Source organism: Anomaloglossus baeobatrachus, chromosome 2 (genome assembly GCF_048569485.1).
Source record: "Anomaloglossus baeobatrachus isolate aAnoBae1 chromosome 2, aAnoBae1.hap1, whole genome shotgun sequence".
In the NCBI taxonomy this organism is placed as follows: Eukaryota; Metazoa; Chordata; class Amphibia; order Anura; family Aromobatidae; genus Anomaloglossus; species Anomaloglossus baeobatrachus.
In genome coordinates this window covers 571,515,763-571,543,727 of record NC_134354.1, presented here as the reverse complement: position 1 = coordinate 571,543,727, position 27,965 = coordinate 571,515,763, and the positions used below count along the sequence as shown (strand labels likewise).

Here is a 27,965-nt window from a genome sequence, read left to right as displayed (position 1 = left end):
TATGAGCCAGCCTAATGTGAAGCAGCCTAATTCAGACGGGTATGAGCCAGAACCACTGTGTTCTTTGTGTCTTATCCCCCTGTATATTGGGTCCCTTTGAAGAAATGACAAGGATTTTCTTGGGAAGCCCTTGTGCTAACAAGATAAAGTGTCCATGGAACTTTCTCCTCTTAGATGTCATAGGACACCGCTAATACTCAGCTCCTCACTCTGCTGAATCATGAATGCTTAAGATAATACAACGACTTGTGCTTTATCTTCTTTCCTATTCACGATTAAAAATGTGATAAATCTGGTTTTGGCTCTGGATAACAATGGCTTGATTTAGATTTCCTGGTAAACCCATTCAGGAGGGAAACAAAGGCAGCCTTTAGGGGATAAGTTACACTTCACCTGGACTAAGCACGTAAGGGCAATTCAGATAAAAATCTTGTTAGTATACTCAACAAGAAATAGAAGATTTTCCCCCTTTTTGCCCAGAATGGGCTTTATTTCAGCCCTTTGTTAAGCGCTTACAATCCCTCTATACACTGTGTCATCTTATATTAAACCAGACCTGGACACACACAAGACAAGACATTGGAATGAAATTGTTAAAACCATTTCTTCTTTACTTTGTATTACAGAAAGCCAAAATAAAAACTAGAAAGTACATGTTAGCCAGCTCCATTCACAAATATTAGTCAAATTTACACATTACAAAAAAAAGGACCCAGGACTGAATAAGTGACTGGATGGGACTCAATGGTTTATAGTAGCTGCTACAGAAAGTGACCTTATGGGCCAAAAACAAACCATGGATGAGCCTGGAGGTTCCAAGATTAGATCGTCTGGGGCGGAAATTCTTGGCAAACAGTTTATACTCTTCTAAACAATAAATATACAATTAACAGACAAAATGTCTGGAATATAGAGAATAGAAATTAAGAGTCACATATAGGTTTTCTTTCTAGAATTTAGACTTGGAATTATTAGTGAGCAGCAACATTTCTTTTAAAGATCTATCATCTTCAATATACACATTTACAATCATCTTGAAGACCCTGCTTTCCCTTCCAGTGTGACAGGTTCCCCTGTGCTGAGGAGTTACCAGCCATTATCTAGGAACCTACATTTCCTGAATGTTATGGAGAAGAGCATCATTAGTACCATCTTGTAGGAAGTTCTCCTCTACTCATATCTAGGCTTAGGCTGGAGAACTCTGCACCAAGGCATGGCTAAGGTTAGACTTATGGAGGGGAACAGATTTACCACATCCCAGCTCCATAAGAAGCTTTCTTCAGTGTCCAGCAAGTGCATGAAGGGTGTGAGCAGTATGTCCATCCTGGTATACAGCTTCCAAGTGCAGAAAGAGGCTAAAAGGAACTTCTGAAATGTTCTTTGCTTGTTGGGTGACCTTATCCCCACAGATTCAGTAGCAGAGGGACTTGCAGAAGACTGATGAAGACAAGCACCTCCACACTGATGGACCATGCCCAGTGTTTGCAGTAGGGTAACACAAATGATCTGTGCAGCTGACAGCCGTGGCATCACAACAAATGCTCACAGATTCCCATAATTTCACAGCATAAAAAAACAAATACCCAATAATGGTGCATGACAGCTAGAAATTCCGCACAAAGGACTTCCTAGGACCGAGTTCACATGTCCCACATGGAGTTCCACCTGGGTGCCGAGGTGACAGTGCCCTGCCAAGGGCTGCCATGCTGTCATAATGCTGCTGCATAGGCTGTGGCGGGGTAAGGGTCCAACTGAGGTTTGCCCATCCCCGGGAATAGGATGTAGGCTAAGGGGGGCTGCAGTCCTGGACTGGGCCATCCTGTGCAGTTACAGGGGATCATGTAGCCGGGGTTCCCAGGAGAGGGGTGGGAGTGAGTGTGACCTCCACTGGCAGCCGCTGCGGCAGCTGCAGCCGCTGCCACTCCCGGGAAGGCTGCTCCGGACTGTGGGTATCCGACAGAAGAAGCGTAGGGAAGAGAGGAAGAGCTGGATGTGATCTCTGCCATCTTGGAGCTCAGGTCAAACAGTGAGTAGGGACTAGAGGCGCTGCCGGCCGCCGCCGCTGCTGCCGCCGCCGCCGCCGCTGCCGAGGGGGGGAAGAAGACCCGCGCTGCCGCCGCCGCCGCCGCTGCTGCCGCCTTCTCCGGGTTGGAGAGCAAAGAGTCAGTAAGTACCCCGGCTCCGTGTAAGCCGGCCACCTTCAGTCCTTCATGGTCGGCAGCCAGGCTGTACGGCATGGGAAAGGCAAACTTGTCCTTCTTCAGGAGCGTCTTCGGCTTCCTGCGGGGCCGGTACTTGTAGTCCGGGTGCTCCTTCATGTGCATGGCTCGCAGCCTCTTGGCCTCATCTATGAAGGGTCTCTTCTCAGACTCTGTCAGCAGCTTCCACTCTGCCCCCAGCCTCTTGCTAATCTCGGAGTTGTGCATTTTGGGGTTCTCCTGGGCCATTTTCCTCCTCTGAGCTCTGGACCACACCATGAAAGCGTTCATGGGTCTCTTCACATGATCCACCGGCTTTGACATCTCCACCTGGCTGAGGTCTTCCCAACAAGTCCCGGTGGCGCTTCCCAAGTGTCGGAGTTAGTAGAAGTATGGCTTATCAAGGTGTCATCATGCTGGGCTGGTCACAGAGAACACTCGTGTGTGGGTCCTGCAGAGTGGGGATGCAGCCAGCGCTGTGCATGTAGCCTCTGCTGTGTCTGTGGGAGAAAGTTAGTGAGGCAGGCAGGCAGCAGTGTCAGTGTGCGGGGAGGTCGTGCTGACTGTGACACTGGCTGCTGGGCTGTCCTCTGACTCCTGACAGCAGATGTGCTCCCTCCTGTACACTCAGCAGTCAATCACAAGCATGAACAAGTGCAATCAGATGTCAGATCCCCGGAGTCCTCCCGCTGTGCTGTGGCAGCACTGTCCTGTACCAAGCACTCACTGCCCAGGCTGTGCCCCGCACACATGGCATCCTCTGCACTAACACTGCAGTGTCCGGAGCGGGCAGCAGTGTCCTCCGTGTTCTGCGCTCCCCCCGGTGACTGCCGGCAACCAGAAGGAGAGTTTTTTGGGTAACTGAAACTGGGCGGGAGAGAAAGGTGGGTGTGATAGGGAAGTGCCGGGGAGGGGCTGGAGGACCCATTCACTGCCGGGCTGCACCAGACCCCGGCCCCTCACCTGCCGGCTGTGTGCCCAGGCATCAGCACCATGTGCTCAGGAAACTACTGTGTGATACAAGCTAGGGCACAGTCACAGCCCACCCGCTGTACGAGAAGCCACAGGGGACGGGGCACTGCCCTGCAGACCGCGAGAAGCCTCTGTGTGTGCCTATGTGATGTAGGGGAAATTATATCCAGTGTGTATTGATGTGTGTGTAGTGTGTGGGATGTATGTTTGATGTATGTGTAGGTAAAATTATATCCAGTGTGTGTATTGATGTGTTGTTTGTGTAGGTGACGTGTGTATTTCTGTAGTATGTGTAGGTGAAATGATATGTAGTGTGTGTGTGATGTGTGTATAGGTGAGGTGATGTGAAGTGTGTGTATTAATGTAGTCTGTATTTATGTGATGTTTGTGTAGGTGAAATTATATGAAGTGTGTATTTATGTGATATTTGTGTATGTGACGTGTGTGTTATATGAAGTGGCTGTATTTATGTGATGTGTGTATTAGTAAGGTGATGTGTATGTGTGTGTGAGTAGTGTGTGTGTATTGTTTGTATATTTCTGTGGTGTGTATTTGTGTGATGTCTGTATTGTGTGTATTGTGTGCGTATTTATGTGATGTGTGTATTTCAGTGGTGTATATGTGTGTGTGGACTGTGTGCATTTTTTGTGTGTATATTATGTGTGTATGGTATGTGTATTGTGTATAGCGTGTGTAGATTGTTTGGGTGTATATTATGTGTGTATTGTGTATGTATTTTGTGTATATTGTGTATAGTGTGTGTACATTGTGTGCATTGTTTGTGTATATTATGTGTGTGTATTGTGTATAGTGTGTGCATTGTTTGTGTATATTATGTGGGTGTATTGTGTATAGTGTGTGTGCATTGTTTGTGTGTATATTATGTGTGTAGTGTGTATGTATTTTGTGTGTATTGTGTATAGTGTGTGTACATTGTGTGCATTGTTTGTGTATATTATGTGTGTATTGTGTATAGTGTGTGCATTGTTTGTGTATATTATGTGTGTATTGTGTATTGTGTATATTATGTGTGTGCATTGTTTGTGTATAGTGTGTGTATTGTTTGTGTGTATATTATGTGTGTATTGTGTATATTATGTGTGTGCATTGTTTGTGTGTAAATTATGTGTGTATTGTGTATTGTGTATATTATGTGTGTGCATTGTTTGTGTATAGTGTGTGTATTGTTTGTGTGTATATTATGTGTGTATTGTGTATATTATGTGTGTGCATTGTTTGTGTGTAAATTATGTGTGTATTGTGTATTGTGTATATTATGTGTGTGCATTGTTTGTGTGTAAATTATGTGTGTGCATTGTTTGTGTGTATATTATGTGTGTAGTGTGTGTGTATTTTGTGTGTATTGTGAGTGATCTGTGATGGGATGAATGATGGTGCTGTGGGCAGTGTGTGCGGCGCTGTGAGTGGAAGTTGTCTCGGGCTGTGGAGGCTCCACGCCTGGAATGCCCTGCATTGTGCTCTATGCACCTTTCCTTTGTCCGTGGGAATGTTTTTGTCTTGCCCCGTGTTTACACTTCCCTGTGATGTTATCTCGCCGCTATTAGTACCTACACATTGTTCTCTTCTGTACGTTCAGGTCTTGAAAGCACAAAAAATGTCACAAGTGTTTAAGTAACAAATTGACTTGACAATCTGGACGGACTAGATCGCCCTGTTCGTGGCTTGTCAGTGTCAAGGTGGCGTGCCATTGTGGTATGTGCAGTGCCTTTAACGCCTTCATTGCCGAAATCATTTAACATTACCATCTACCTCTATGGAGCCTCGGAGGGCAGATTATTCAGCACATCTCCCAGATTGTATATTGACTTTGCTGCATTTTGGTGGAATAGGACTGAGCAGAAAGACGGAAGCCATCCAGAAACAAAACAAACAGTCGCTAAGGATTTACTCAGTGATCTACTGTAGTATGTCACCTGCTCCAAGGGAATTCACTCCGTGCAATCTGCAGCTATGCATGTGAAAAAGGGAAACGATGAGCGAAAAAGCAGAGCGATCAGATTGTATGTAATGTGCCTGGACTCAGCGCTTGTGCTGTCAGGTTCTGATGCAAAGAGAATGTTTTTACAATTCGGGAACATATAGAATTACTCTTATTTGATTTGGCCTAAAGCAAAATATTAGTTTAGTATCTTATCTAGATGTTGTATATATATATATATTAATATCACTACATATTATCCTATAGCAAGCTACAGTATCCAGTAAGATAGATATACATTTACCTACTAATATAGCGAAATTAATGAAAACAGAGAATTGAATTATTCAGGATAAATGGTACCAGAATAAGATGAGAGTCAAGGAGAACAAGGAGAGGCTCTAACATTACTACAATCTATTTATATCTATCCATTATCTGTCTATTCTATCATTTATTTATTTATCTATCTACTTATTATCTATACTTCATACTGTATCTATCTATCTATCTATCTATTATCTATCTATATCTATCCATTTTCTGTCTATTCTATCTATTATTTATCTATCTATCTATCTATCTATCTATCTATCTATCTATCTATTATCTATCTATCTATCTATCCATTATCTATCTATTATCTATCAATCTATCTATCTATTATCTATCTATCTATCTATCCCTCTATCTATCCATTATCTCTCTCTCTCTATCTATCCATTATCTATCTATCTATTAATCTTTCTATGTCTATCTATTTATCTATATCTATCTATTATCTATCTATCTATCCCTCTATCTATCTATCTATCTATCTATCCATTATCTATCTATCCCTCTATCTATCTATCCATTATCTATCTATCTATCTATCTATCTATCCATTATCTATCTATCCCTCTATCTATCTATCCATTATCTATCTATCTATCTATCTATCATCTATCTATCTAGTATCTATCTATTATCTATCTATCCATTATATATCTATCTATCCCTCTATCTATCCATTATCTATCTATCTATCTATCTATCTATCTATCTATCTATCTATCTATCTATCTATCTATCTATCTATCTATCTATCTCTCTATCTCTCTTTCTCTATCTATCTATCTATCCTTCTATCTATCCATTATCTATCTATCTATCTATCTCTCTATCTCTCTTTCTCTATCTATCTATCTATCCTTCTATCTATCCATTATCTATCTATCCTTCTATCTATTCATTATCTATCTATCTATCTATCTATCTATCTATCTATCTATCTATCTATCTATCTATCCATTATCTATCTATCCTTCTATCTATCCATTATCTATCTATCTATCTATCTATCTATCTATCCATTATCTATCTATCTATCTATCTATCTATATATCTATCTATCTATTTGGTGCACTGTAAACCATATACCTAACTTGCTGCTGAACAAAAGTGACAATTTTAGTTTTCTTTATTTTTTATCTAAATGTCTTTGGTTATTAAATATTAGTGCCATAAGAATGTATCAGTAATAAATAGTAACATTTAGCAAAACTGTATACTGAAAAAAACCCCTTAAAACTTGAAAGAAACCGGACATCTATGTGATAATTCACTTTACTGCTGGCGGTAATAAATAATAACTGTAGCATCTCCGTCTTTTCCATGTAGTCCGCAGACCAAGGCTCATTCAGACGTCTATGATTTTCTTGTATGCCTTCATCAGAGTCTTGGATTTGATTGTCAGCACGGTTTGGTCGTTTTTTTTACCATCCGTTCTTCAGTGATCTGACGTTCCCGGGATGAGGCGCCTGTGGTGAGTAGTTACACGGTGTATTTTCACTGCACAAAAATCCCGGCATCATCTTAGAGATGCAGGAAAGTGCCTGGGATTTCTGGACGTCTCGCTCCCACTGTCCTCTTGGTTAATGCTGCGGACATTGACCTGTGGTGCGTGTTTCAAATCTGCACCATGTGAATTTCTCTTTCAGGTGCCCTGAGGTTTATGTGAGGAGTTTCCCATAGAATTGTAGGTAAAGAAATGTATATTTCTTTTCATGCACTTCCACTGTGGAAACGCACTAGAAACACATAATCCACCCGACTGCAGCAGTAAAGTTTTGTGAAAGCCAAATACCAGGAGTATAAAAAGCAAAGCAGCTTTATAGAACACGGCATACCAAAACCAGACAAAAACCACAGCATCAAAAACAGATGTAAAAAAAACACATACTGTAGATGCAATGAAAAAAAGCAAGTAACCAAATTTAGTTAGGTGCAGAGATGTCAATGAACATCTGCAATACCAAAAATGCACCAAATACTCACCGTATTGGGAGCTTTAGGGCACGTTCCCACAATCAGTGTTTGCACGTTTTCAGTGTGTCCAAAACACTGCGTTGTACAGTAGAAGCACAGTGTATGGGATTTGTAGACATCTCATCATCACTGGGCTTCTTATCTATGCAGGGTAAGCTGACATGTGGCTCAACTTTCGGAGCCGCAGCATATCAATTTATTCTTGCGGAGAAGTGAGTGTTCTGAGTGGGAGAACACAGCAAAAATCCGCTGCAACCAAAGTCTTGATCATGGACGCTGCATTGTTTCACACAGATCTCTAGCGTCTCCTTAAGGCCGGTTTCACACTTGCGTTGTTTTGACGCAAATGGAATCCATCACTAATGTAGTACAGTTCATTTATTTACAGTGGAAGCGCGACACCATGTTTCCTGCACTACCCGCATGTGTCCACATGGTGTCGCGCATTCACTGTAAATAAATGAACTGTACTACATTAGTGACGGATTCCATTTGCGTCAAAACAATGCAAGTGTGAAACTGGCCTAAGAGAAATTATGCTGGTTCCAGAATGTGAGGAAGCCTGATCGTGGACAGACACGTACAGCGCGTTCTCCCATATAGGACACTACTGTCTCCACAAGAAAAAGTATGCTGTGTCCTGATCGTGAGCACGTACAGCACATTCTCCTGCACAGAACATTAGCGTGTCACAGTCGTCTCTCTGCTGTAAGAGATTAGTGACAGATTCTGGGTCTGAGTCTCACTTTACCTGGTGAGATTCTGCAATATAAATGTGGTTTTCTTTACTTTGGCATAGAGAGGGTTAATGTCAGTTTGGTTTGCAGCAGCCTCACACTCCTGATCAGGTGTTTCTGGTTTGGATCACACCTAGTCCCTTTAAATACCCTTTGCTACCAGCAGAGGGTACCAGTTATTCTTTATTCATTTGGATGCTGGTCTTGGAGGAAGAATGAGCTGCTGAAAGCCTCTCTTGGAGATGCTGGCATGGCTGCAGTCCGGGTTCTCATTGCAGAAGTCTCTTGTGTTTTCTCCCTGTCTGTCTTCCTTTCCTGGTGTGTTGTTTCAGCACAGCAGTGAGGCTAGTGTCCACCTGCCCACACCCTAGTCAGGGACTATTGTAGGGTCATCTTAGGGCCCCAGGTTCCAACTCGGCCACACGTGAGGAACCTGTATAGTTCTTGGCTACGAGTGCAGGGTACAGCGGCAGGTAAGTGAGGAGGGGCCTATCTTCCCTCTCACTAGCTCTAGTGTTAGTGTCCTCGATGTACCCCTTGTTTGTCGTTGCATTTCCCCTGCTTAGTTGCTACGTCCAGACTCAAGGAAGCCTGTTTGTGTGCACAGACACTGCATTCTCCCACACAACACGGCATACCAAAACCAGACAAAAACCGCAGCATCAAAAACAGATGTAAGAAAACCACATACTGTAGATGCAATGAAAAAAAGCAAGTAACCAAATTTAGTTAGGTGATGAGATGTCAATGAACATCTGCAATACCAAAAATGCACCAAATACTCACCGTATTGGGAGCTTTAGGGCACGTTCCCACAATCAGTGTTTGCACGTTGTCAGTGTGTCCAAAACACTGCATTGTTCAGCAGAAGCACAGTGTATGGGATTTATAGACATCTCATGATCACTGGGCTTCTTATCTATGCAGGGTAAGCTGACATGTGGCTCAACTTTCGGAGCCGCAGCATATCAATTTATTCTTGCGGAGAAGTGAGTGTTCTGAGTGGGAGAACACAGCAAAAATCCGCTGCAACCAAAGTCTTGATCACGGACGCTGCATTGTTTTACACAGATCTCTAGCGTCTCCTTAACTAGACTAGAGTCTCCAAAAGAAAAGGTATGCTGTGTCCTGATCGTGAGGATTGATGCTGCGTCCACAACGCAGGCATAGAGCCTTATAGTATGAAAAACCCCCTACAAATCTTCCTGTCTGCAATGTTAAAGTTGGACAACACACGGACTGTAGACAGATGGCAATCTGTGCTGTCAGTGATTTTTTTTTTTTTAATGGACCCATAGACTTAATTGGTTGATTTTGATCCTTGACTCTCCAATTTTTTTTTATGTGGACCCATGTGAATAGCTCCATAGATTACAATGTGTATATAACACTGATAGGTCACATACAGTTGAAATCAGAAGTTTACATCCACTATCTAAAAAGACACATGTGCATGTTTTTCTCACTTGAAATCAGAATAAACCTTTCCTAGTTTAGGTCAATTAGGAACCAAAATTATTTATATTTGCCAAATGCCAGAATAATGAGAGAGAGAATGATTTAAGGCATTTTTATTACTTTCTGCAAAGTCAAAAGTTTTCATACATTTCATTAGTATTTGGTAACATTGCCCTTAAACTGTATGACTTGGGTCAAACGTTTTGGATATCATTCCGCAAGCTTCTCACAATAGTTGGTAGGCATTTGGGCCCCATTCCTTCTCACAGAACTGGTGCAACTCAGCCATGTTTGTAGGTCGCCTTGCACACACCGGTCTTTTCAGCTGTTCCCATAAATTTTCTATAGGATTAAGATTTGAGATGGACACTTCGAAACATTGACTTTGTTATCCACTTTGTAACCAGTATGGCAGTATGCTTTGGGTTATTGTCCATTTGGTAGACTCATTTCTACCCAAGCTTTAAGTTCCTGGCTGATGTCTTGAGATGTTGTTTTAGTATTGCCACATAATCTTCTTTCCTGATGATGTCATCTATTTTGCGAAGTGCACCAGTCCCTCCAGCAAAACAACCCCACAACATGATGCTGTCACCCCCGTGTTTCACATTTGGGATGGTGTTCTTAGGCTTCAAAGCTTCTCCCTTTTCCTCCAAATGTAACGATGGTCATTATCGCCAAACAGTTCAATTTTAGATTCATTAGACCACAGGACATGTCTCCAAAAATGAAGGTCTGTGTTCCTGTGTGCATTTGCAAACATTAATCTGGCTTTTTTATGTTTCTTTTGGAGTAATGGCTTTTTCCTGGCAGAGAGGCCTTTCAGCCTATGTTGGTTCAGTATTCGTTTCACTGTGGATAATGACACAATCTTACCAACTTCCTCCAGCATCTTCACAAGGTCTTTTGCTTTTGTTCTTGGCTTGATATGCACATATCTGGCTAAAGCACGTTCATCTCTGGTACACAGAACCCCTCTCCTTCCTGAGCGGTATGATGGCTGGACATTCCCATCTTGTTTGTACTTGTGTATAATTGTTTGTACAGATAAGCAAGGCACCTTCAGCTATCTGGAAATTGCACCCAAGGATGAACCAGAATTGTGCAGGTCCGCAGTTCTTTTCCTGAGATCTTGGCTGATTTCTTTTGACTTTTCCACAATGTTACACAAGGTAGAGTGTTTCAGGTGTGCATTAAAATACATCCACAGCTGTGTCTCTGATTAACTCAGATCTTGCCAATAAACCTTTCAGAAGCTTCTAAAGACATGACATTATCATATGGGCTGTTCCATATTGTTTAAAGACCTAGTGCTCTAAGTGTATGTAAACGTTTGACTTTGCAGAAAGAAATTAAAATGCCTTAACATTCTTTCTGTCTCATAATTTTGTCATTTAGCAAATATAAATAAATTTGGTTCCTAATTGACCTAAAATGATAAATGTTTATTCTGATTTCATATCAGATAGTGAGAAAACCTGCATATGTGTCTTTTTAGATAGTGTATGGAAACTTCTGGTTTCAACTGTGTGTGAAAGATGTGCATCTGTGTGAAACAAAGCTAAATGCCACACAGAACACGGTAGCATTATTGAGATTTCATGTGAGCTTCTTAACCACTAATCAGGACCAATTTTCAGAGAATGGAAGCGGCAGGAGAGCAGTGGTTACAGGCTGATAACAATCTTCCCTGTTCATGGCTGAAGAGCTGACACATGCCCAGCGGATTACCTGCAGCCTGTAGTTAGAATCCACTCTGTGTTTTATTACTTTGTTTGTGCTCTAGAAGCGTTTCCATACAATATCAGAGTAGCTGACGTTTTCCTTTGTGTAGCCATCAGCCACCAATTCCACAGCACATTCAGCTGTCAAAAGTTGCCAGGCACTAGTGCCATAAACCTGCTACAGAGCACCTTGTGTGTTTTGTGTGTTTGTGAGGCTTATCAACACAATCTTTGTATAAACTACCACTAAACAAGAAAAGCTCGTTCAAAGCGAGAGCCATTATATTACTCATTGTTTGGAATCCCAATTGCTTTTATATTCTCATTTGCATGCTTGTAAAAAGTTAGAATATCTATCATCCTCTGTAAATAATAACAGGTTGCCTTTATCAAAGTGTGACAGCTGTGAATTAGAATATAGAACACTAAATATATGACATTGTGATAGCAATATTCAGGGAAAGATCCTGGAAAAGCTACGAAAACAGGTCTAAGGAAAATCTGTGGATCTGATTGCTGAGATATTGCATGCGGAAAATATTGGATAAGTGCTGTATCATCCTCATGTTTTACGCTTAGGTATGTATAAAATAATATAAATGGCCCCCATTGTTCCAAGACTGCAGTTGGCTACTGTTTAGACAATGACCTAAAGAAGACAAAAGTAATCCGTTTTTGCCTATTTTATTCCTACTGTTCCCCTAAGTATTCCTTTTTTGTATTTTTCAAATTCTAGAGATATGGGCCTAGCTTAACTTTTATGTTCATTACTAAGGGGCGGGGTTCACCGGATAATTATGCAAATTAGTCTAAAGACACCCCCCCAGAGAATCCTGTGAGCCACGCCCCCTTAGTAAAGACTATAAAAATTAGGACCAGCGTCAGACTGGCTACCGGAGGACTCTCCAGTAATGCCAGGCCTGGATTCAGGTACCTGCATTGCACTCCGGAGCTCTCACCTGGACTGTACCGTGAGCGCCGAGTGATTGATTCCCCGGCGCTTGCGGTTCAGTTCATGACAGCTGCAGACAGGCCGGGCTGATCTCCTAGGTGAGAGCCCCGGAGTGCAATGCAGGTACCTGAATCCAGGCCTGGCATTACTGGAGATTCCTCCGGTAGCCAGTCCGACGCTGATTAGGACTATATAAAAAGGCTGGTATCCCTGGAACTATATGGTGGATTAAAAAGGGGAAAAAAACCCAACACTCTACAACAACTAATCATTATTGACCTGGAGACAGGAACGTTTTAAAGTGGTCATACACTCCTCCGCTCAATACACATGTACGCTCAGATGGGCAAACTAAGAAAAGAGAAACAATTCTGTTGCCAGATGGCTTTAGGAGATGCATGTATAGGATTGGACATGTTGAAACCCAACAAGCCCCATCTTTTCCTTTATATCTACCATTGGGGGAGAATATACATTAGAGGATCAGTCCCAACAAAACTGTCAAGTTCAGGTGACAATAGAGACACTTTTCCTACGTGTTTCCAGCGATAAGACACTCTTTATGATAGCTATGATTAAGAACGTCTTATCGCTCATAACACGTAGGAAAAGTGTTTCTATTGCAATTTTATCCATGCACTTTTTCAAGACACATTAATAAACATGATGTTTTCTAAAAAAAATAATTTTTTTTTGTGGGAGCTTGATTTTTCCAAACAATTGTCCATTAACAATTTGACTGAACTGACTTCGTACGGGGAACTTAAAGCATAAACGTCACTTGTAATTTCTAACTTTGTAATATATCTTATCAGATAACTTTACTTCTTTCTCTGCCAGAATTGATCAGTCATTATCAAAATTCTCAATTTTCAGGTAAAATCGAAGACTTTCCTATAGACAGAGCTCCGCCCCTTCCTCTCCCTTTTACATAGAATCTCACCAGTAACATCTGCCATCTCCTATCTCATTAATCGGAAAGTCTTCACTGAATACAGATTTTACTTCAGCATTGAGAATTTTGATAAGGACTGATCAGTTTTCTTAGACATTGAAGCAGATTTTTAATAAGATATATTACAAATTTGCTCATTTTCATGTGTACTATTGATTTCTGAAATAAAAATTAAAAGACCGTTATGCTTTAAAGAGATAAACTCCATAATTTCTTCTAATTTATTATGCTTGCTTCTTTAGCTCTGACATTCCCCACAGTGCTTTATTGTCATCACTCACTGTCCTCACTTGAATTCACTATCTAAATTTCCTATCAATATTGGGGCACGGTGGTACGATGGCTCAGTGGTTAGCACTGCAGTGGTGCAGCACTTGGTTCCTTTGTAAAAATCCCACCAAGGATGACATCTGCTAGAAGTTTGCATGTTCTCCCCGAGTTTTCGTGGATTTCCCCTGGGTTCTGCAGAATATGATGGTGATATACAGTGTGTGCACCCATATCCTGTCCACCGCCATTAATTTGAGAACGGCGGCAGCTATGGCCATAGAAGTGGTGCCTAGGTACAGTAAAGTAGCCATGAGCTATGCAATGAAACCACCTATAACGCCACCTGGTGGAAAACAACGGAGTTAGCATTTTTATCTCGAAAACGGAATGAGATAGAGAAAAAAAGTGAATTCCAAAGTTGTAGGACATCATCAATTCAGTACAAATCGGCACCTTGCATACAGGAATGCTATGATAAGAATGTGTAAAACTCACAAGGCTGCGGACGTGAAGCGATACCTCATGGAGACCTTTCTACAAGTCATTGGGTATGGTGTCTCCTTGGAGCGGCCTCCATGCTCACCTGACCTGACCTCATTGGACTTCTTTCTGTGAGGTCACATCAAACAGCAGGTGTTTGCGACCCCTGCACCAACATTGCAGGACCTACGACGACGTATTACAGATGCTTGTGCAAACGTGTCACCTACCATATTGCACAACGTGCAGCAAGATACAGTATGCTGTCTAGAGTCCAGATGTGCATTGCAGCTGACGGTGGCCACTTTGAGCATCAAAGTTAAATGGGCGCCATATGCATGACCAGCATTCAAGGTTTTTTATGAGGGTCATGGGTTTCATATCATAGCATTTCTGTGTGCAAGGTGTCGATGCGTATTGAATTGATGATGCCCTACAATTTTTTAATTCACTTTTTTTTACTCTATCTTGTTCCGTTTCCAAAATAAAAATGCTAACTCCGTTGTTTTCCACCAGGTGGCGCTATTGGTGGTTTCATTGCGTAGCGCATTGCTACTTTACTATACCTAGACACCACTTCTATGCCTATAGCTGCCTCCGTTCTCAAGTTAATGGCGGTGGACAGGATATGGGTGGACACACTGTATAAGGGAATAAAATAAAATACATTGGCAGCACATAAATTGCACTGGGAGCTTCATGGCTTGGCTTTCCATGACCAAGCTGCTGCATGGAAGCCTTACCTCACTTGGCACAATACCAAGTGTCAGGTAAAGTGGTGTAAAGCCCCAACACTGGACTTTAAAGCTACGGCAATATGTTCTTAGAATCAATGTTTCATGCTTCTCTATGTGGCAGTCAGATGTTCAAATCTGGTGAACGCAATTAAAACATTACCTGTCTGATGGTAAAATTTGGGGGAGGAAGGATAATGGTATGATTTTTTTACAGGTCTGGCCTAGTTCATTTATTTTCATTGAAGGGAAATCTTAATATTTCAGTGTCCAAAGTCATTTTGGAAAATTGCACCTTTTAAAGTTGTTTGAAGAGTTTCAGGAAAGCTCTTCTGTGCTGGAGCATGACTGTGCCCGAGTGGTCAAAGCAAGGTCCATAAAGGCATGGTGGGTGAGTTTGGTGTGGAGGAGGTTGCCTGGCCACATAATGTTTTGTCCTCAACTCCATTAAACACCTTTGAGATTAGCCGGAAGCATGGCTCAGCTGGGGGGATATTTTGGTGGTTCCGTGGCACAGCCTAATGCGGGCGTCACACGGTACGATATATCTGGCGATATGTCATCAGGGTCACGTCACGCCACTAATTGCCCGTGACGCACAAACGACGGGGGCGGGTGCTATTGCACGATTTATCGTCCCATGTGACGCCCGCATAACCAAAGGTACAGGGGAACCTCAACAGATGACAATGGTATTACTAATAAAATATTACACACAGACTAGCACTGATACTACTGCCATACAGTGACCATATAGTGGTAGATACCAGTCCAGCACAACATATAAAAGAGTATAGTACAGTTAGGGTAAGTTCACACAGTGCGTTTTTCGCGGCGTTTTTGCGCAGTTTTCGGGTGCGTTTTTGCTCAGAAAACTGCATGACTTTGCTTCCCCAGCAAAGTCTATGAGTTTTCATTTTTGCTGTCTGCACACAGCGTTTTTTTTCAGCTACGTTTTTGTGGTGCCACAAAAACGCAGCATGTCAATTATTCCCGCGTTTTTCACTGCGCTTTTCATCCATTGAGTGCAATGGGATGTTGAAAGACGCAATGAGAAACGCAAATAGCTGCGTTTTGGTGCGTTTCTAAGACCAAAAACGCAGCTATAAACGCAGGAGGTGGGTAGTAAAGTGACGTGTACAGGAAGAGGATTCCTTCTGTCAGTAAACACAGAAGCGTGAATCCTCCCGGTACCGTCACCGCCGCTTCCACCTCCCGTCCTGTGCATGTATGCTGCCGTGCGGCGCCATGTCTGGGCGGGAGGTGGAAGCGGCTGCGAAAACAAAAGTGTACAGTAGAAAAAAAAAAAAAGTTATACTCACCTGTCTGCAGCCTCCCGGTGCCATGCCCACTCCCATCTCCTCTCACGGTATCGCCGCTCTGGGTGTGTGCAGTCTCCCCGGGCAGTACGATAGATGCAGGACCTGGCGATGGATCACCTGATGCGGTCACCTGACGCATCAGGTGATCGTAAGTCTCGGGCTGACGCCAGCGGCCGGCCGGCTTCACCTATCAGCGGATGCGTCAGGAGACTTCATCCCTGATTACCGGCAGCTCCTGCAGCGATCGGACGGGATCAGACTCCGCTGCAGGAGCTGCCGGTAATCAGCACATAAGTGAGTATTTTTTTTTTGCACCGATGCATCAGCTGATTGTATAATCGGCTTTTATACAATCAGCTGATGTGTGATGTGCTTCAGCCCCTAGAACCTGACACATCATCTGATCACTTTGCCTTCCAGCAAACCGATCAGATGATATTGGATCTGGATTGGACGGCGCGGGACCCTTGACCCAGGATTACTTATTTATTTCAATAAAGATGGAGTCACTAATTGTGTTGTGTTTTATTTCTAATAAAAATATTTTTCTGTGTGTTGTGTTTTTTTTTATCTTTACTAGAAATTCATGGTGGCCATGTCTAATATTGGCGTGACACCATGAATTTCGGGCTTAGGGCCAGCTATACAGCTAGCCCTAACCCCATTATTACCCAGCAAGCCACCCGGCATCAGGGCAGCTGGAAGAGTTGGATACAGCGCCAGAAGATGGCGCTTCTATGAAAGCGACATTTTCTGGGGTGGCTGTGGGACTGCAATTCACAGCGGGGGTGCCCAGAAAGCATGGGCACCCTGCACTGTGGATTCCAATCCCCAGCTGCCTAGTTGTACCCGGCTGGACTCAAAAATTGGGCAAAGCTCACGTCATTTTTTTTTTAAAATTATTTCATGAAATTCATGAAATAAGTAAAAAAAAAAGGGCTTCCCTATATTTTTGCTTCCCAGCCGGGTACAAATAGGCAGCTGGGGGTTGGGGGCAGCCCGTACCTGCCTGCTGTACCCGGCTAGCATACAAAAATATGGCGAAGCCCACGTCATTTTTTTTGTTTGGGAGGGGCAAAGAAATCCTGCATACAGTCCTGGAAGGAGGATGCTGAGCCTTGTAGTTCGACAGCTGCTGTCTGCTCTCCTGCATACACTATTGGATGGAGGATGCTGAGCCTTGTAGGTCTGCTCCCCCTGACTCTCCCTCAAGCATACAGTCCTGGATGGAGCATGCTGAGCCTTGTAGTTCTGAAGCTGCTGTCTGCTCTCCTGCATACACTATTGGATGGAGCATGCTGAGCCTTGTAGTTCTGCAGCTGTCTGCTCTTCTGCATACACTAGTGGAGAATGAAGAACACATTGAAGAAGGAAATGACATCAGACCTTTTTTTTTTGTTCACTGATAAAAAACGCATAAAGACGCAGTGAGCAAAAACGCAGCAAAACGCAGCAAAAAAACGCACCTAATCGCGGCAAAACGCGTGCGTTTTTTGCCGCGTTTTTTTGCCGCGGGTGCGTTTTTGCGCGGTTTTTGCCACAAAAAACGCACAAAAACGCAGCGTCAAAAAAACGCAGTGTGTGAACCTAGCCTTATATGTAGTGACTTATAGGTAACATTCTTTCTGATAAAGTTGTTCACTTTTACTATCTTTTTAATTATGCCCAGACCGTCATGACAACATCTTCCAGCCATGTCTCATCTGCAGAGTTTACAACAAAGACACATTTGACTTTTAAAATTCCAACTACTCCAAACTTACACAAACTCCTCAACCCCCTGTCACCCCAATGATGTATCACTACTGCCATATGTGTCTATATTACTGCTCCTCTTAATAATGCCAACCACTTTGCCCTTTAAAAAGTAAATTCCTTCCTTTGTGCCCTCTATATGGTAACTTTGTGACATAGAAAATATTAAAGTTCTGTGCAAATTCCCTAGAAAACAGTGCCCGTATTTTGCCCCCTAAAAAGTAATAATGCTCCCTGTGTGCCCATTTGGTGGTCACAATGCCCTGTGTGCACCTATAACAATTATGAAAAAATATACAAAATAATTCCATCAGCCAGCTTACCAGTACCTCCCGATATGTGGAATCCTTAGGCGGGCTTTGCACGTTGCGACATCGCAAGCCGATGCTGCGATGTCGCACGCGATAGTCCCCGCCCCCGTCGCAGGTACGATATCTTGTGATAGCTGTCGTAGCGAAAATTATCACTACGCCAGCTTCATATGCACTCACCCGCCCTGCGACCGTCGCTCTGGCCGGCGACCTGCCTCTTTCCTAAGGGGGCGAATCGTGCGGCGTCATAGCGACGTCACACGGCAGGCGGCCAATAGCGGCGGAGGGGCAGAGATGAGCAGGATGTAAACATCCCGCCCACCTCCTTACTTCCGTATAGCCGCTGGCAGCAGGTAGGAGAAGTTCCTCGCTCCTGCGGCTTTACACACAGCGATGTGTGCTGCCGCAGGAACGAGGAACTACATCGTACCTGTCGCGGCAGCGTAATTATGAAAAAGTCGGAGCTGCACCAATGATACGATAACGACGCTTTTGTGCTCGTTAATCGTATCATCTAGGATTTACACACAACGATGTCGAAAGTGACCCCGGATGTGCGTCACTTTCGATTTGACCCCACCGACATCGCACGTGCGATGTTGCAACGTGCAAAGCCGCCCTTAGTGTCATCCAGAGATTACAGCATGCTAGGGCAGGAGTCAGCCTCCAAAGATAAATGTAGAAAGGTTAAAGTCTCCAGCGGAAAAACTCCAAAATTTCAATATTTGTACTTAAAAAATTTCTTCTTGCTGAGCAAGTTTTTTTATTTAAATATAAACATAAAATCGAGTCCACAAATTCAGGCAATAAATAAGATCCAAATAGGGGGTGGTAGCCTCTCGGACTACCCGTTTCGGCGTATATGCGCCTTCTACATGGTCCTTATGCTTTTTAAGTAACTACTGCACATTTAATAACGTCCCCCGAGTCCCCTCATATATAGTTTCCCTATAAATAGCTCCCACATGCACAGCATGTTGAGCATATAGCTCCCTATAGATAAATTGATGATCTCACCTCTCCCTATGCATTGTGATGTCCCCTTAGCTTCATATATACATTATGTCGCCCACAGTTCCCTTTGCACGGCATAATGGGCCCCAGATTAGTTGCCACATTGTATGATGGCTCACAGTAGCCCCCACTATATGATGGCCCAAAATAAATCCTTACTGTGTGATGACCCTCAGTAGCCCTACCAATGCTGTATGATGGCACCTACTAGATCCCCACACTGTATAATGATGCCCGGTATCCCAACCCACACTGTATGATGGCTTCCAATAGCCCCCAACACTGTAAAATGGCCCCAGCAGCCCTACCCTATGGAATGATGGCCCCTAGTAGCCTCCCCACATATTGAATGATAGCCACCAGTAGCCCGCTACACTGTTTTCTGGCCCCCAGTAAAGGCACCCATGCGGTCTGGATGCCACAGCAGTGTTGCCCTCCCCAAAAGGGTTAATGCTGAGCCTGGATGTAGTTGGGGAAGTCCATTGACCAGTGAGTACCATCAACCAACACAGTTTCTCCCCCGGGCCAGCAGAGGGAGCTCTAAACCTTGAGTTCCAGGGAGATTCCTTAAGCTCTGACCTGGGGGAGGAGTTAGTCAGTCTGTGAGGAGAGTTCAGTGAGGAAACAATTCGAGTAATGTGGTGTGTGAGCTGGGAGCTGAGCCAGATCACTCAGCCTAGGAAAACACAGTCCACAGCGAGGCAAAGAGGAGAAGGACTCCGGGGAGTGGAGCGCAGCCAGCCCACCCCGATGTCAATTTGGTAAACTGAATACCAGAGTTCGGGCCAATTGAGTACTCGAGTACCGGTGGTCGTATCCGGAGGATGAGAGAACTGCAGGTCTCCATCCACACCACACCCGGAGGCACAGCTGTAGAGTCAGGACTTGGAGCCAGGATAGGAAGAGCGACACCTGTGACAGTCCTTGCAGCCTGCCATACAGGGGAGGTAATAAATTACCTCAGAGAACAACAGAACAGGTCTCAGCATTGCTGATGCAGCGGGGCCCTGCTTGCACAGACAAAACGTAGGGATCAGGCCTCATTACTCACCTGGCCAGTGTGAGTTCCCTTACTGTTTCCAGGTTACCGGATCACCACTACCATCTGTAACAGGCTTGCTGGAGGTCACCGGTTGCGGACAAGTAAAGGAGAAGGTAACAGAAATCATTGTCTGTGTCCGTTCCTTTCCACTGCCCTGTCAGTCCTGCACCTCATCAACATCTACCATAGATTTTGCAAACGGTTGCCCCGGGGTACCCGCTCCACCTGTGGGGAGCAAGAAACACCTCAGCTGCCATAACACCAGTCCTGTCCAGCAGCCGTGGCTCCAAAGCCGCTATCCACAGGTGGCGTCACGAATCTTATATAAAATTTATCACCATCTCCCCCATACCGCCATATTTTAATTGACTTCGCCGCCAGAGTCACAGAGTCGGGCCCCGCCACCGCTGACTACCCCGGAATAATCCGGCCCGACACTGAGTCACCTAAGGCCCTGGGGTGGGCGAGTCACTATCCTAATGGAATAATGGCCCCCAGTAGTCCCTCCACACTCTATGATGACCTCCAGTAGTCCCTCCACACTGTATAATTGTCCCCAGTAGCCCTATCCACATTGAATGATAGCCCTCAGTAATTCCTCCACACGGTATGATGGCCCCGATAGCCTTACCCACATTGAATGATGTCTCTCAGTCCCCCCACATTGTTTGATATCCCCCAGTAACCCTACCCACATTGAATGATAGAGTAGATATCCACAAGTACTATTAAAATGAAATAGGAATAAAAACATTTTAGGCCCTGTGCGCACACTGCGTTTTTACCTGCGGTTTTACCTGCGGTTTTGTTGCAGAAATTTCTTGAGAAATGTTTGTAATCTTCCTGCAGACATTTCCCAGCAAAACCTATGGGGAAAAAAAATAGCTGTGCGCACACTGCGTTTTTTTCTCAAGAAAATTCTTTCTCCAGAATTTCTTGAGAAAATTTCTTGAGAAAATGTGCATGTCACTTCTTTTCCGCAGGTACCTGCGGGATTTCACGCCATTCACTGTAATGTAATCGCGAAATACCGCGGGTATACTGCAGGTAGCAAATGATGTGCGGTATACTCTTGGTATAGCCGCGATTTACCTGCGGTAATGTTCATCACTGCCTGCGGTTTTGCAGGGAAGTGATGTCATTATGACAGGAAGAGGAAACGGAGCAGAGTAAACACACAGATCACACTCCCTGGACACCGCATGGAAGCACTTCCGTGTGATGTTCGCCGGGTGCCCGTGCAGTCTGTGTACCGCTCAAGCCCTGCGGCTGCCTGCACTGCAGTGGCAGTGTCTGCCCGCCCTGCAGTATCTATTATATAATAGACACTGCACTCTCTTGTTGATAAAATGAAGACAAAAAGTTTTTTTCTTTGCAAAAAGTGATTATTTATTTGATGGCGACAAAAGATAGTGGACGTTTCGGCCCAACGGCCTTTATCATGTACAGTCCACAAGAGGGCTGTTTCAGAGGAGAAGAAAATAATGGAGCAGGATGGAAAGGAGTACCACCAAGGATAGTTTATGATACAAGATTTTCCAGAGGATGAAGTCTGGGAGTAGGTTAGATTTCCTTTGGCTGGAAGGAATTAATGTACATGTATTCCAATGGAAAAGATTTATCTTTATATATTCATGTGAATCACATAGAAGTTTGGGTGGTTGTAAGAGAACATGTAGATAAGCACCATCTGATAGAGGCTCCGGCAGACTTCTCTCATATGGAGGAAGAGGTTTTAGACATTGGTGGGGTGGATATTTTCCTTCTGTACGCCACCTTCCCAGGATCTGCCCTGCAGTATTAGCAGCTTCTCCCCCTGCAGTGCTGGTAGCCGCGGGGATGACGAGCGCTGACTTCAGGAGGTTAGCTGAGATGATTACCTGCAGTGACGATCTCCTGCACTGCTGACGTGAGTGCTGTCACTGCCTTCTATGCCCGTGTCGCGGGCGGCCTGAGACTGTCACTAGCGGTGACGTCACGGGCTCTCACGATACTGCTGAGAATGCGGCGGGCATAGAAGGCAGTGACAGCGCTGACATCAGCAGTGCAGGAGATCATTACTGCAGGTAATGATCTCAGATAACCTTTTGAAGTCAGCGCTCGTCATCCCCTCCAGTGACCTGGGCTGACCTATTGATGTTAGCTCAGGTCACTGCATTACTCTCTCAGCCAATGGGGAACATTCTGTTCTTCATTGACTGGGACAGTGACTATGGTATGGATCGTCATGGGACATCCTTATTGGATTACACCGGACCTGGAATTGATTGTTCTTTTCAATAAATTGGTGAAAGAGGGAATGTGTTGGGGAGTGTTTTTTCAAATAAAACTTTTTTTGTTGTCTATTTTTTATTTCTTACTGACTGGGTTGGTGATGTCAGGTATCTGATAGACGCTTGACACCACTAACCCCAGGGCCTGATGCCAGGTGACATTACACATCTGGCATCAACCCCATATATTACCCCGTTTGCCACTGTACCAGGGCAACGGGATGAGTTGGGGAAAAGCGCCAGGATTGGCACATCTAATGGATGTGCCACTTCTGTGGAAGCTGTGGCCTGCTATTTTTAGGCTGGGGAGTGTCCAATAACAGTGGACCTCCCTAGTCTGAGAATACCAGACCACAGCTGTCCGCTTTACCTTGGCTGGTGATTTAATTTGGGGGGACCCCACGTTTTTTGTTTTAAATTATTTATTTAATGTAAAATAACAGCATGGGGTGTCCTCTGTTTTAGATTGCCAGCCAAGGTGAAGCTGCCAGCTGTGGTTTGCAGGCTGCAACCGTCTGCTTTACCCTAGCTGGCTACAAAAGATAGGGGGGACCTCACGTCATTTTTTTTTAATTATTTATTTATTTTTTGGCTAAATACAAAGCTAAGCACTTTTTAGTGCCATATGAAAGTCACTAAAGGGTGCCTGCTTAGAATATGCAGGGAGGTGGGACATTATATAGGTCTTTCTCATCTATCTATCTATCTATCTATCTATCTATTCATCTATCCATCTTTCCCTCTATCCATTATCTGTCTGTCTGTCTATCTATCTGTCTATCTATCGATTATCTATCTATTATCTATATTATTTATTGCAGTTACAACATAAAAAACCGGAGGGACCAACCTGCGGAAAAACCGCGGCACAATTGCGGCAAAATCGCGGCAAAACCACATGCGTAATTACACATGGTTTGCAATACACATGTTTAGTTCCTTTGTGTATATTGGAACAGTACACAACAAGAGAGAAAAAAGGCAAATTGGACATAATTTCACATAAACCCCCAAAAATTGTCACACGGAGATTTTTCGCCGACTGTTCAGACTACTGATTCTGACACTCCAATAACTTCTCTGGTGTCCGTGATCAACGCAGGTAGAGTGGTCGCACATAAAATGGCTAGCAAGATTTAATCTTTGCTAGTCTGCGTATTAGTCTTCTTCGATCACATGTTGTGGGGAAGCCAATTATCTGTTCCCCTCCTATATATGCTGGCTAGATCCTTCCTTCTTTACCAGTTGTACTTTATCTTAGCTGGTCTGGTGAGGTGTTGTGATCCAGACTATCTGGTGGTTCTAGTACTTGTTGCTGAGTGTGGTTGGGCAGTTAACCTTTGTTGCCGTTTGTTGCTACCTTCCAGCTTTTGGTTTTCTCCTGAGTCTCTCATTGTTTATTCCTGTGTGTGCGCAGTGTGTCACAGTTTTGGTTTTACCCTGTCTGTCTTTATCTGTTTCCATCTCACTTTTGCCCCTTGTTTCCCTGGTGGGAGGGGGAAATCAGATTAGTTCTGGTCATGAGCTTAGCCAGGCACGTGACTCAGGCATCTTCACTATCAGAAGTAACCTGATCCCTGAGGTTAGGGATAACGTAGGGTCTTCTAGCATGAGGGACAAAAATGAGCTGGCCAAAAATGTGGTACCTTTTCAAGCATGTGATGTTCATTCAAACTTACCTGTGGCAAGCAACAGAGGTGGCCAACATGAAAATCATACCTGAAACTAGATAAAAATGGGAGAAGTTGACTCAGTCTTTGCATTGTGTGTCTGTGTGTGCCACACTAAGCATGGAGAACCGAAAGAGGAGAAGCAAACTGTCTGAGGACTTGAGAAACACAATTGTTGAAAAATGTCAATCATCCTAAGGTTACAAGTCCATCTCCAGATATCTTGATGCTCCTTTTTCAATGGTGTGCAGTATAATCAAGAAATTTTCAAACCGTGACACTGTAGCTAATCTCCCTAGACGTGGAGGGCAGAGAAACGTTGATGAAAAGTTGCAGTGAGGATAGTCCGGATGGTGGATAAGCAGCCCAATCAAGTTCCAAAGAATTCAAGCTTTTCTATGCGCTCAGGGTGCCTCACTGTCAGTGCAAATTATCACTATACATTTCAATTAAATTAAATGCTATGGCAGGAGACCCAGGAGGACCCCACTGCTGACATAGGGACATAAATTAGCTAGCCTGCAGTTTGCCAAAATGTATGTGAATAAACCAAAATCCAATAAGAAGCATTGGCTTGAGTTTGTAAAGAAGAATGAGAAGTGTAATACGAAAAGATGGGAAACTGGTGATTTGGATAGATGAGACGAAAGTCATTAGATTAGGCTCTGATGGGTGCAAATGGGTCTGGAAAAAACAAGGGAGAAAGGGGCTAACAGATCAAGAACTTGAAGGAACTCTGAAGTTCGATGAAGGAAGCATGATGATATGGGGTTGTTTCTCAGCCAAAGGCATTGGATACGTAACCTCTTCACCCCTGGACGATTTTCCGGGTTTTCTTTGTTTTTTTTCGCTCCCCTTATTCTGAGAGCCCTAACTTTTTTATTTTTCTGTTAATCTTGCCTTATGATGGCTTATTTTTTGCGGCATGAGTTGTACTTTTAAATGAAACCATAAGTTTTACCATATAGTATATTGCACAATTGTTTTGAGATATTTTATTCACCATGTTCACTATATGGTAAAACTGATGTGTCGGTGTGATGCCTCACGTTGGTATGAGTTCATGGACACCAAACAGGTTTACTGTTATCTAAGGGTTAAAAAAAATTCAGACATTTGTCCAAAAAAAGTGGCGCACTTTTTGCGCCATTTTCCGAAAACGTTAGCGTTCTCATTTTTCGGGACCTATGGCTCCGCGACGGCTTAACTTTTGCGCCTTGAGATTTTTAACGGTACAATTTTTGCGCAGATGCTATCTTTTGATCGCCTGTTATTGCATTTTGCACAAAATTTGCAGCGACAAAAAATGTAATTTTGGCAGTTGGATTTTTTTGTTGCTACGCTGTTTACCGATCAGATTAATTCATTTTATATTTTGATAGATCGGGCATTTTCTGAATGCGGCTATACCAAATGAGTGTATATTTTTTATTTTTTTAACCCTTTAATTTTCAATGGGGCACATGGGGGGTGATGTGAACTTTTTTTTATTTTTGTTTTAATTTTTTAAAACTTTTTTCTACTTTTTTTATTTTACTAGTTCTCTTAGGGGACTATAAGGCTCAGCAGTCTGATTACTTGTCCTTTCTGTAGATCAGAGTAGCATTGCTCTGATCTGCACAAAAGCAGCTCTCCTCTCACACAGTCCTCTGTGTTTACCGATCAGATTAATTCATTTTATATTTTGATAGATCAGGCATTTTCTGAATGCGGCTATACCAAATGAGTGTATATTTTTTATTTTTTTAACCCTTTAATTTTCAATGGGGCACATGGGGGGTGATGTGAACTTTTTTTTATTTTTGTTTTAATTTTTTAAAACTTTTTTCTACTTTTTTTATTTTACTAGTTCTCTTAGGGGACTATAAGGCGGGCTTTGCACACTGCGACATCGCAGCCCGATGCTGCGATGCCGAGTGCGATAGTGCCCGCCCCCGTCGCAGCAGCGATATGTGGTGATAGCTGGCGTAGCGAAAATTATCGCTACGCCAGCTTCACACACACACTCACCTGCCGTGCGACGTCCCTGTGGCCGGCGACCCGCCTCCTTGTTAAGGGGGCGGGTCGTGCGGCGTCACTGTGACGTCACACGGCAGGCGGCCAATCGGAGCGGAGGGGCGGAGATGAGCAGGATGTAAACATCCTGCCCATCTCTTCCTTCCGCATATCCTACGGAAGCCGCAGTGAGGCCGGTAGGAGATGTTCCTCGCTCCTGCGGCTTCACACACAGCGATGTGTGCTGCCGCAGGAGCGAGGAACAACATCGGACCGTCGCGTCAGCGTAATCATGGATTACGCCGACGCTGCACCGATGATACGATAACGACGCTTTTGCGCTCGTTAATCGTATCATCTAGGCTTTACACACTGCGATGTCGCATGCGATGCCGGAAGTGCGTCATTTTCAATTTGACCCCACCGACATCGCACCTGCGATGTCGCAGTGTGCAAAGCCCGCCTAAGGCTCAGCAGTCTGATTGCTTGTCCTTTCTGTAGATCAGAGTAGCATTGCTCTGATCTGCACAAAAGCAGCTCTCCTCTCACACAGTCCTCTGCTGGCTGTACGAGGAACTGACTCATAATAGCTACAGGTGTCATCATATGACCCTGTGCTACCATGGCAACCATCGGATCCATGTGATAACGTCACGTGACTTCCGATGGAGCCAGGTGAGTGAGAGCTTACAGTGGGCGCGATTTACACCGCGCTGTCATATTTTGACAGTGCAGTGCAAAGGGTTAACAGGCACAAGTGGAGAATGGATCCACTCCTGCTTGATAGCCGCACATGTCCGCTGTTGAAATCAGCTGACATGTGTGGAACTCACTATCGGCGTCCTGCAGCTGCCGGCAGTGAGTATACCGACATGTGGCATGACGTTCCCAGTGTGTTCAATGTCGGTAAGAGGTTAACCAGGATAGATGGCAGCCTCAATGCTGAGCTATATGTGAGTATCCTAGAAGATGAGTTACTTTGTACACTAGAAAATATGGGTATGAAGAGGACGACATAGTGTTCCACCAGAACAACGACCCAAATCATACATCGAGATTGGCAAAGAAATAGTTCAATGACAATGAAGTTGAGGTGCTGGATTGGCCCCCACAGTCTCCAGACTTCAACCAAATAGAACACTTGTGGGTTGAGTTGAAGAAAAAGCAGTATACATACCCAAGTGAATTGACCAATATACACCAACATTGGGACCGTGTAAAAGAGAGCTGCGATCAGATTTTGGTCGACACATGCTTACATTTGATCTAGAGCATGCCCAGAAGGATTCAGGCAATGTGTAAAGTCAAAAGTGGATTTACAAAATACTAACAATATAATAAAAATATTCATTTAGATTTTTAGGAGCAAAACATTAACAATGCAGTGACATGACAAGAATCCGGATAACTAATCATATGCTAAATAGTTGTAAGTCAAATATATATATATGAGATAGCCAAGATGATTGTCTATAAAATACAGGTATTCTCACACCCAAAGCTGTAGTGGATGGTCAGAAAAGTTCAAAACATAGGTTACTCTTTTGCTTGTCTATATATATATATATATATATATATATATATATATATATATATATATATATAGGAAAAAAAATTGATGAAGGCAGCGCTGCATTTTAGCAAAAAATGAATCCTCTTTACTGACCCATAGAAGTGACAGCAAGGTTTCGATTCACTTGGAACCTTCCTCAAGCAGTGCATTATTACAAAACGGGAAGTTTAAATAGTGCATCATTTACATCAGTCCATTTACATATCATTAATAGACATTACATCATAGCAGTGTTTCAAAAATTCATGTACATATAGTTACATATACAGTGCTGGCCAAAA

The 27,965-nt window shown here is 43.6% G+C and overlaps 1 protein-coding gene across 1 annotated transcript; it reads right to left on the bottom strand.

Annotated features, from left to right (window-relative positions):
- Nucleotides 1-590: 590 nt before the first annotated feature.
- SOX21 (SRY-box transcription factor 21) lies at nt 591-3,186 on the bottom strand. Its single transcript, XM_075334357.1, has one exon. It carries the CDS (start codon nt 2,520-2,522, stop codon nt 1,710-1,712), a length of 813 nt encoding a protein of 270 aa, XP_075190472.1. The 5' UTR covers nt 2,523-3,186; the 3' UTR covers nt 591-1,709.
- Nucleotides 3,187-27,965: the final 24,779 nt, after the last annotated feature.

Excerpts from the sequence above, each read along its gene's own strand:
- SOX21 (XM_075334357.1), bottom strand. The coding sequence starts at position 2,522 with ATGTCAAAGCCGGTGGATCATGTGAAGAGACCCATGAACGCTTTCATG.